The sequence below is a fragment of the Myotis brandtii genome, unplaced genomic scaffold (assembly GCF_000412655.1).
Source record: "Myotis brandtii unplaced genomic scaffold, ASM41265v1 scaffold295, whole genome shotgun sequence".
Lineage (NCBI taxonomy): Eukaryota > Metazoa > Chordata > Mammalia > Chiroptera > Vespertilionidae > Myotis > Myotis brandtii.
The window spans coordinates 381,803-392,972 of NW_005361283.1; the positions used below are offsets into that span (position 1 = coordinate 381,803).

The window sequence follows — 11,170 nt, forward strand, 5'->3', positions numbered from 1 at the left end:
CGGGGAAGCCGTGCCGATGTGGGGGCCGGGGGTGCACGGGAGAATCTGTACGTTCCACTCAGCTTTGCTGGGAACCTAAAGCTGCCCTAAAACATGGTCTGCTTTAAAAAGCCTGTGACAGTCACATGGCCTATGACAGTGATGGCGAACCTATGACACGCGTGTCAGAGGTGACACGCGAACTCATTTTTTTGGTTGATTTTTCTTTGTTAAATGGCATTTAAATATATAAAATAAATATCAAAAATATAAGTCTTTGTTTTACTATGGTTGCAAATATCAAAAAATTTCTCTATGTGACACGGCACCAGAGTTAAGTTAGGGTTTTTCAAAATGCTGACACGCCGAGTTCAAAAGGTTCGCCATCACTGGCCTAGGACATGCACGTAGCAGCGCACACACATGTCCACGTGTGCACTAACGCTGAGGGCGTGGAGGCGGCTGTTCATCACACGAGTGCTCAGCTGCTCTACTTCCGAGAACTGCCGTTTCTCTGTGGTTTTCTGAGTCGTCATGTTCGGTTTATGTTGTTCCCACGTAGCAACCGTCACTTTGACACAATCAAACCGTTTTCACGAAAGGGAGGACACACCGAGGGGCTAGCGTGTCGGCAAACCCTGAGACGAGCTTCCACTGGGAATGTTCAGCTATCAGACGTCAACCACGTGTTGCTGTGATTACACTGGAACCATGGAAACAGGGAGCCACTGCTCCCTCCTCCCTCCCTGTCCACCCCCATCACCCCATAAACAACTTCATCTTGACTTGGGTGTGCGTTTCGACCCCTTGATTCATCCGGGCTGAGAAAGGCACAGGGGAAACCTATGACATTCGAGGGCAGGGGTCAGGGGTCGGGGTGGGGTTGGGGGGGGAAGTGCTTCATTTCCAGGCGACTCCGACAAGGACTCCCCGAGGGAACTGCCCGCACGAGCCCGTCCTCACCAGGTCTTTGAGGTGCCTGAAATTCTCGCTCTTGAAAGACACAGAAGCCGGCGTCTGTCCTATTTTCAGTTTCAGCGGGTCCACGTCGGCACTGCAGCTGATGTCGCCGGCCTGCAGGGGGCAGCGCGTCAGTCTAGGAGGCCACGCGGTTTTTGGGGTCCCTCAGCCTGTGAGGCTCCTACTGTCACAGGTCGGGGCTGGGGGGACGGGCAGGCTGGCCTCACTGCCCACCTGGGCCCACTTCTCAGCCTCACTAACGTCACCCCGAGCTCACATGGTCCTGCCTGACTCGGTGGGGCTGCTGGCTCCCACCTGCGAGGAGACAAATTCGCAACAACAACAGACGGAGTTGCCCGGCCGGCGTGGCTCAGTGGTTGAGCACCGACCCATGAACCAGGAGGTCAGGGTTCCATTCCCGGTCAGGGCACATGTCCAGGTTGTGGGCTTGATCCCCAGTAGAGGGTATGCAGGAGGCAGCTGATCCATGATTCTTTCTCATCATTGATGTTTCTATCTCTCTCTCCCTCTCCCTTCCTCTCTGAAATCAATAAAAATATATTTAAAAAACACACAAAGAATAGCCTGAGTGATGTAACGCAGGGCTCTCTGCTGTGGAGCATTTTAGGGTTTGCATTTCCTGTCGTCCCCTGCGCACCCCGAGTGACATCAGGGTGCGCTAGCTGGCGCTGGCCATGTCGGTCAGAGTCGCACTCTCAGCCCGGCTGTGAGGACCACTGGGCCTTGAAGACGAGCAGGTGCTGCGGCCGGAGCCACAGAGACGCCACTCAAGTGCCCAGGGCCTGGGCATCGCCTTCCTCAGACCGCGACGCAGGGACAGACCTCAGCAGCCAGAGCGGAGCAGGACACGGCCAGGCTGACAGGGTGCAGGGCAGCCGCTAACAACAGCCTGTGGGCAACCTGCCTCCTGTGGGGGCTCGACCGCCCACCCCCGGCCAGCAGACCTCTGCGGACAGGGCGCTGCGGGGGGACCCCCCTGCCCAGGAGGGGCCTCAGGAATAGCCTCTGCCGTCCACACTGACATTCGCTTTCTCACCACAGCACCCGCTGCTGATACGAGATGGACGTTAGGAGGAGAGGGCACCTTCTCAGTCTCCGTCCACACCTGTCAGGCGGGGCCACCCACCCGGCGGGGCCCACCCCGAGGGCACACGTCGCTCTGGCACTCGGGCCGCCCTCACCTGGCTCGTGTGCACGCCCGTCAGGTACAGGAGCGGGTTCTTGTCGGTGGTGAGCTGGGGGATGCGGATGCGGACGGACGCCATGCTCACGGGGATGCTGCCGGTGGTCACCTATGGGGACGGAAGGACACGGTTTCACATCTGTCCTCACAGGCGGGGCGCCGGTCACATGGCCGGTGCGCACGCCCTCCCGGAGGTAAACGTCGTAAGACCCACAGGAATAACACCCTCGTCCCTGCTCTGGGATTAAATGGTCAGCGCGGCTAAGGCACGGGACCCACAGGCCGACGCTGACGACGCTCCCCACGCGTGCTGTTCTGCTGTGACTACTAACGGACTCAACGTCTCGTTAAGGTGGCCGTGGCCGAATGCCACGCGTACTCCTGCATCCCAGCACCTGCATCACAAACAAGGCTCTTCGAAAGACTTTTTTTAGGAATCACCAAACTGCAGGGCTGCAGCCATGCAACGGGCTAGTCAGAGATGAACCAAAGAAAACTGCACAGACTCAGGGTGGAGGGTGAGCTTTCTTACTTCCATGGTTTCTGCATGGTTACAGGGTAAAATAGCTGCTTTAGCAAGTTAATTTCTCTTTATGCAACTGACAATAACCTTTAGATTAATAACTGCTCATACCAGCCGACCACAGAACGGGACTTACACATATTTCTTAGATACTGCCCAGCATGACTACAAAACAGTTGTACACAGACGGTGAGCTCCTCCGATAGAAGGCACGCGAATGCCGTCCCAGAGACTCCGCCCGCACCAAGCCGTTATATCAACTTTCTGTTGATTAATGTTGAAAAGTTTCTTTCGAAATACACCCCTTAGCCTGCACCCAGGACACACAACCAAGCACAGTACCCCGTGTTTAACTCCCCACCCCCGGGGTCATCTCAGTGACTCTCAGGGGTGGCAGCTGGACCAGCAGCATTCCGTGACCTGGGAGGGAACTTGCTAGAAATATAGTTTCAGACCCACCCTAGACCGGAAGCTCTGAGGACAGAGCCCCGTGATCACATTCTAACAAGTCCCCCGGGCGACCTGATGTCCACTCAAGTGTGAGAGCCACTAGCACATCTCAACTTCTCCTGCTCCTCCTCCCTCCGATGCCTGCCTTCGGGGCAGGCTCACCAACCTTAACGGAGAAGGCGAATTTGGGGCCGATGTCATCGAAGGTGCGCACCGTGGAAGGAACATGCCCATCCGAGACTTCGTAAAAGTTGATGTTGGTCGACCTGTCGGGGGATGTTGGTGAAGCAGACAGGTGAGTGCTGCTGTTCTTCTTGAAGCTTCGTGCTACTCTTACTTACGTATCTTCTGGCTCAGGTGACAGGCAAAAGCGTTTACGTTTAGGGACAAAAAGCTAAATGAAAACAAACGCTCCTGATGGGCCACGGGCCAGTGGTCAAGCCTGAGGCCGGAGCAAATCCCTTTCAAAGCACATCCCTCAGAGATCTTCCTGCGGGAATCTCTGTGCTGCGCGATCACCGGTGGTACCGTTTCTGACGTGAGCACCAGCGCATCGCTTCAGGGCTGGGAGTGGCGCCCTGTGGAGATCGGGCTATGCGGACTGTGTGTCGCTCAATAGACACTTGTCCTCGGTGAGGGATGAGTGACTGATGGGCCGGAGGGTCTCCCACGGGGTGTGGCTGAGCACAGCGATGAGCTCGGCCGGAGCTCCGTCCGGCGCATTCAGTCCCCGGCGCCCGCGAGCCAGGACCTGCGTCTGTCTCCTCTCCCCCGCCCCTCTGTCTCCGGTTCTGAGACCACTCTGTGCTTTCGGTCCAAACTGGGTCGGTCAGCCTGTGTCCATCATGAGAGCAGAGAACACCTTCAGAGGCTGACCCAGAGGTTCTGCCAGATGTGATCACCTGCTGGGGACGGCCCCTTGGGGTTCGCAGTGCGGCCCTGACCACGTCCAGGGAACCCCAACAGCCCGGCCAGACTGGAGTGGAGTGCTACACCCCGTCCTCCTCACTTCCGGGGCTGGGGCTGGACTCCGACCAGGGTGGCTTCGCTGGGGCGGGGGCAGGGAGAGGGTAGGAGACTGGGAAGCAACATGTATTCCCACCAGGTCATCTACCCTAATTATAGGACGCTGATTATATGTCCTAAAAAATTATAGCAGACATTTGCTGCCATTGTTTTTGGATTTCTGTACTGAAAATACTGCCTTTCTCCTCTTTTTTCATGCCTCCTTTAGAAAAACATTTTCCCCCCAAATTCTCAAAAGGGAAGTCCGTCGGAGGGAGACTTAAATAGACATGGCGAGCGTCCAGGTTCTGTCTGTGAGGGAGCCGGACCTGTGGCTGCAGGGGGACGGGAAGCTGAGAAGGCGGAACAGGAGCCTGGCCCTGAGCTCGGGAAGCCCCCGCCTCCAGGCCTCCGGGGGCCGAGGCAGCGGCGTCTGAGCTGGTTAACGCGTCCTGCTTGTGCATTTAGAGACCCAGCCCCTGGCCATCTGTGACCTCGGCGTTCCTTACGTCACCTACGTGTGGGTCAGTGTATGTACATTAGCAGTTAGCTATGCCGGGGAACCTGTTAGAAATAATTCTGCTATCACCCATTCCCACCCATCACATTCGCACAATACAGCTGCGCATTTATACAGCATCCAAGCGGTGGCTAAGGCTCACACGCCATGATTGGAAAGGACTTTTTTTCACCAAAAAGGTGTTTGTTTAAACATGTTTTCCCCCCAGCATTGCTTGTGATGATTAAACAAACCAGCAAAAAAAAAGCAAAACGTCCAAATATGTCATTGCTGTTAAATTGGTGACATAAGTTACACCCCAGCCAGGAACAGGACAGGTTAGAGTGGATGTCCTGACAGGAATTTTCTAGGATCACATAGCAAGCAAGGCTCAGCCAAGTGTTAGCATTGTGTTTGTAAATAGTGTGTGTGTGTGTCTCTGCGTGCGTGTGCATGTGTGTGTGTCTGCGTGTGCGTCCATGTGCATACGTGTGCGTCCATGTGCATGTGTGTGTATGTGTGTGTGCATGTGCGTGTGTGTGTGTGTGTGCGTGTGCGTGTGTGTGCGTGTGCGTGTGTGCGATGCTCACGTCCTGTAGGAAAGCACACCCCGTGTCCGGAAGGGATTCTAAAACAGTCCCTTCATCGTCGTCTATGGGACGAGCAGAGGAGGTGGGGGGTGATCTCATTTTCCGTGTGTCTCTCTCTTGACCGTTTGCATGCCTGTCCAGGTGCATTCAATGTCCTTCTTTTAAAGAACAAAGCCATCCAGGGATCGAGCGGGGTGGTAGGACGGAGAACCACTCTAGCTTTACTCATCATTTTTCCTATGAGCTTTTTAAACCAAATGGTATTTCTTAAAGGACATCCGAATATCTCAGAGTCCATCTTCCCATCAAACATACAGCTGAGATGGTAGTGAAGTGCCCCTCAATCTTACGTTCATTTCATGGTAACATGTCTGAAAACACTGGCCGTGGTGGGCGGGCGGAGCCATAAAAAGGCTGTATTAAGAAAAAGCATTTAGTTTGGCCGGCCTGGCTCCGTGGCTGAGCGTCCACCTATGAACCAGGAGGTCACGGTTCAATTCCCAGTCACGGCACAGGCCCGGATTGCGGGCTCGATCCACAGTGTGGGGCGTGCAGGAGGCAGCCGATTGATGATTCTCTCCCATCATTGATGTTTCTTATCTCTCTCTCCCTCTCCCTCCCTCTCTGAAATCACTAAAAATATTACAAAAAACAAAAAGGATGAGCATCCGGAGGGTTTTGGAGTCACACGTGCCATAAACCAGTGACGGCAGTGCCCCGCGGCCACGCCCGCCTACCTGGTGATGTGGATTTCCGCGTCGTACAGCAGGCGGAGGGTGAAGTTGGCCGCATTGTCTGCCTCGTTTGCTTCCTCACTCTCGCTGTGGAACCAGCATTAGGAAATTACTTGAAGGGAAATATCAGAAAAGCTATCCATGCACGACTTTGTTATGTTTTACCTTGAGGCCTGGAAACTGACAGATGCCCGATTCTGAAGGTTTTGAAGATTGAAGTCGAAGTTAATCGTAAACGTCACCTACGTACAAAATTAAAATCTGTCAGTGCACGATGCTCCGTACTCAGGCCCAACACGAAAAAAAAGTTTCCCCAGAGAGTGGACGCCCTCCGGTTGGATTCCGAATGCATGCACCGCGAGCTCCCAAACGTGTAGGACGTGTGGTTACTGGTCCGCGTGGCACAGCTGCCTGGCCTTCAGAATCAGACGGGCTCAACCCTCAGTGACACAGGCCAGCCCTCCCGCCAGCACACGCCTGTCTGGGTTTGGAAGCTCTGTGCTGACGCGAAGCGTGCTCCTCGGGGGTTAACACGTGACCGCCAGGGCCCCGGGTAGCGCACTTAGACCGACCGTCGGTCAACGCGTTCAGAAACAAAGAATTTCCCATCGCGTGTGTGCTTTTTGGGATGCACCGTGTGGGGGAAATCTTACTTTTTAAAATATATACATTTCTTGATTTCTGAGAGGAAGGGAGAGGGAGAGAGAGAGAGAAACATCAGTGATGAGAGAGACACATCACTTGGTTGCCTCCTGCAGGTCCCCAGGATCGAGCCTGCAACCGAGGTACGTGCTCTTGACCGGAATCAAACCTGGGACCCTTCAGCATGGACACTCTATCCACTGAGCCAAACCAGCGAGGGCTCACTTCTATTAGTAACTTAAAGAGAACATTCAGATTCTAAACGCGTCCTCTGAACAGGCAGGCAGCGGTGCTGTGATGCCCATGAAAGGTGACACGTGAGGAGGGCAGCCTGTGGGTGGATTAGACGGGAGCTGAGGGGGCTGGTGTGGATTTCAGGCTGAAACGCAGCTGGTACCTGCTGTTCTGGCTTCAGCGCGGGGTAGCCTATATCACAGGCCACGGACTTCTGAGAGGCAGCCACCTGGCACGTCACTTCCGTCCCGTCCACCTGAACGAGACCAAGGAAACATGAGCAATTAGTATGCGCCGTGTGTGTGCAGGCACGGCCATGCTGAATGTCGCACAGCGCACGGGCACTTCAGCGCCAAGGCTGGTGCACACTACAGTGACCTACTGTCCCCAGGACTTGGCATCCTGTCTTCTCCAGGCGGCCAAGGTGCTATTTTCGTTGCTAAGCAGGACACGCAACAGCCATAGGAGAGAGGCCAGATACTTGAATTTCCCCCCAGAATTGATTTATTCGCTCTTATATTTCATAAGCACAAAATAATTGCAATCCCATATGGAATGCTGTCTTAAATACGTATCTTTCTCTTAATGTAGTTGAAGTTTGTAGTTTCATGAGAAGAAAACAAAATTGTATGTTGGTGTTTATTAATATTCTTTAAATAATTTCAAGACTGTTTTTTAGTTTTCCTCTTTAGAATGAGCTGTCATTTTGCACAGGGAAGTTAAACACTGAAGTCAGAATGGTTTAGGACGCTACGTCTGTGAAGTTCGCATTGCCTTGAGCTGGATGGGACGGGTCCACATTCTCTCATCACAGGCAGCTGGTTTGGAAAATCTTAGCTTTTCCCCCTCCTGTTCCCTGCGAGGTGGCCGAGGGGACGGGGGCATTCGCGGTCAAGTGCGCCCCTGGGATAGTCATCAAGCCGACACGACTAACTGACCTCGCCGGAATGCGTCCCCTGGCAGCCGCCCGCCGGGGCCCAGCTGCGGGACTGAGCTCTCGGAGCAAGTGCAGCTCGGAGCATCTGAGCTCACGGGGGCCGAGGATCTGGCCCCGCGGCAAGTCTCAGGGCAAAGGAAAAACTGAGCCGCCTGCGAGGCCGGCCCGGCCCGGACGCGGAGCCAGGCAACGTGCTCACGGGGTTTAACTCATTGGGAGCCGCGCAGTCAGGCCTGAGGGTGGCCCTCTTGGTTAAAGTTCCCCTCACAACACGGAGCACAGACCTCGGGGATCGAGCTGAGGGGAGGCGTGACTGAGGAGTGAGCCCCCCGTGGAGCCGGCACCCCTTACCGGCATGGACCAGGAAGCAAAAAACAGGTTTTCTGAGAAATCCACACGGAGCCCAGTGTTGTACGCGCTCTCCCTTTTGTTTCTCAGTGTCACGGAAAAGGTTAACCGCTTGTTTTGGTTGCTGACAATAAAGGGTTGTTCTCTATTAAAAAAAGGAGAAAAAAGGAAAAAGAAAGTCATTAAGGGGGGGAAAGGGGTCAGTATTCAAACACTTCACTCATTTCAAAAATAAACTCTTCAGATTCACTTCGAATACTGAGAAAATTGCTCAGTAAGAAACTGTCTTCATTGCAAAATGATAAGTAAGTGCTATTGGGCTTTCTTCTTTGTTGCCTTTAGTACAAGTCGGGGGAAGGAACCACCCAAATACAAGTGGTTGTATTGTTCTTACTGTCTGACACCCGTACGAATGGCAGAAAGTGAAATTCAGATTTTAGAGGTCTTTATTAGTTATAGATATTTCTTTTGTAGAAACTATCTCCATAAACATTCACTTGAATAACAATCAAATGTGTCTTTTATTTCTATACTAGAGGCCCGGTGCACGAAATTTGTGCACTGGGGTGGGGGGTCCCCTCACAGTCTGGGACCCCTCGCTCCTTACTTCTCACTGCTCCTGACCACTCAGCTTGCTGCTCCTTAGCGCTGCCATGGAGACGGGAGAGGCTCCCGCCACCGCCGCTGCGCTCGCCAGCTGTGAGCCCGGCTTCTGGCTGAGCGGAGCTCCCCCTGTGGGAGCGCACTGACCACCAAGGGGAAGCTCCTGCGTTGAGCATCTGCCCCCTGGTGAATAACAATCAAACGTGTCTTTTATTTCTATACTAGAGGCCCGGTGCATGAAATTTGTGCACTGGGGTGGGGGGTCCCCTCACAGTCTGGGACCCCTTGCTCCTTACTTCTCACTGCTCCTTACCACTCAGCTTGATGCTCCTTAGCGCTGCCATGGAGACGGGAGAGACTCCCGCCACCGCCGCTGCGCTCGCCAGCTATGAGCCTGGCTTCTGGCTGAGCAGAGCTCCCCCTGTGGGAGCGCACTGACCACCAAGGGGAAGCTCCTGCGTTGAGCATCTGCCCCCTGGTGGTCAGTGCACATCATAGCGACCGGTCGTTCTGGTCGTTCCGCCGTAATGGTCACTTAGGCTTTTATTATATAGATTTTACACTAGGCTTTACATTATTTTTTTATTTTAGAGAGAGGAAGGAAGAGCAAGAGAGAGGGAGAGAAAGAAACATTAATGTGAGAGAGAAACCTCAATTGGTTGCCTCCTGTAAGTGCTCAGATCAGGGATTGAACCCTCAACCTAGGTATGTGCCTGATCGTGAATCGAACCCGCCACCTTTGGGTGCACAGCACAATGCCCAACCCACTGAGCCACACGGAGCTTTACAGTGAAACTTACTGAGCAGCTGGCAGCTGGCGGACCTCAAGCACCAGGTCGGAGATGCACACACCGTCGTCCCCACAGTCTTTGTGGAACGGGATCTACAGGAGGAAAGCAAGCCCAGACGCTGGCACTTAGGAGAGTCAATGTGGACGAACACACACAGCGTCATTCCGTCTACATGGCGCTCAGAACCAGCCCAAACTAAGCCACGCTTCTCGACTATATACATGCTTAGCAACATCGGAGAGGGAAGCAGTGATAAAGGCAAAGCTCAAGGGGGTGCCTGGCGGGGGGAGCAAGAGGAGTGTGGGGGTGGGAGTGTACAGGGGAGTCACAGGTTGGGGTAACATTCTATTAAGTGGGCAGTGAGCACACGGAGTTTGCTGTGTTGTTACTTATTTCTCCCACAAACACCCGTGGGCCCTGCGGAGGGCGGCACCGCTCATGGGCCGGGTGGGCCTAGCACAGTGAACGAGGAAGACGAAAGCTCGGGCTGCGTGGATCTTACATGTGACCTGTGCACGCAGTCACGGTATTTCATTTAGAGAATGAACAGGTTAAAGGCCATGTGCTAAGCGTCTTTCCCACAGCAGCCACGGTGAACCTGCTAGCGGGTCTGGATGCCAGGAGGGCCAACCCCACTCACATTGAAGACCTTGGCCGTCTCCGAGTAGGCCTCCAGGGCGGGGCTGGTGCCGGGGTGGGCCAGGCTGATGTTCACGAGGAGACTCAGGGCATTGACAACATCTGAGGGCTCCTACACACAACACACAGAGTCCGTATATTAGCAAGGGAAGCGTTAAAGCAGAAACAGGCCACAGTGTTGTCTAGATGAAGGCTCTGGCGTCTTCTCTTCTGCTCTAATCTGGCCTTTGCCTCTCCACTAAGAAACTAAAGTCAGGGGCTCAGTGAAAATCAGGAGCAGCAGTTCTTGGTTAAGCTGCCCAGGAACCTCATTGTGTGCACTAAGGAATGGTAAGTATTTAGGTGAGATGCCCAGTTTTTAAAAATATATACTTTTATTGCTTTCAGAGAGAAAGGGGGAGAGAGAGAAGCATCAATGATGGGAATCATGGATCGGCTGCCTCCTGCACGCCCCACACTGGGGATCGGGCCTGTGCCCTGACCCGGAGGGAATGAACCCTGACCTCCTGGTTCATAGGTCGACACTCAACCACGGAGCCACGCCGGCTGGCAATATATCCAGTTGTAATGCTCTAACGACCTGTGTCAGTCCCGGCCCTCGGCTTGCTGGCTGTCTTTTCAGTCCCTACAGCTGAGACCTGGGGTCCTTGGTGTCCCAATCAGGCCCCTGGAAGGGACACTATGGCCTTGAAGGGAAGGGACAGGCTGGCTGTCAGGGCGATGGACAAGAGCTTCCTTAGTTGGAGCCTCACTCTGCTCTGCGAAGCCAGACAAAGGCGCTGCCCACGTCCACATCCGAACCAGCCCCCGACTTCCCCCGGCCCGACTTCCCGCTGGCCCAGCTCCAACTTCCCGCTGGCCCAGCCCCCGACTTCCAACCCAGCCCCCGACTTCCGGCCCAGCCCACAGCAGGAGCCCTCTCTCCTGGCTCAGGTGAGGTGCCTGGCCTCTCGCAGTCAGGAAGCCGCCACCACCCAGCACCCTCTCTGCTGGTGTGCAGGGAAGGGGACTGGCGGTGCCCACAGGCACTTA

General features: G+C 54.4%; 1 protein-coding gene across 1 annotated transcript in view; it reads right to left on the reverse strand.

The window, feature by feature from the left end:
• ITGA2 (integrin, alpha 2 (CD49B, alpha 2 subunit of VLA-2 receptor)) overlaps positions 1-11,170 on the reverse strand; it is a 54,373-nt gene that overhangs the window by 6,608 nt on the left and 36,595 nt on the right. The window contains exons 18-26 of the mRNA XM_014542273.1: positions 10,140-10,250; positions 9,509-9,591; positions 8,109-8,250; positions 6,984-7,076; positions 6,110-6,186; positions 5,948-6,031; positions 3,283-3,382; positions 2,142-2,252; positions 943-1,053 (exon numbers count right to left, since the gene is read on the reverse strand). Coding sequence (XP_014397759.1) covers positions 943-1,053; positions 2,142-2,252; positions 3,283-3,382; positions 5,948-6,031; positions 6,110-6,186; positions 6,984-7,076; positions 8,109-8,250; positions 9,509-9,591; positions 10,140-10,250 — 912 coding nt within the window. The remainder of the gene's footprint in view (positions 1-942; positions 1,054-2,141; positions 2,253-3,282; positions 3,383-5,947; positions 6,032-6,109; positions 6,187-6,983; positions 7,077-8,108; positions 8,251-9,508; positions 9,592-10,139; positions 10,251-11,170) is intronic.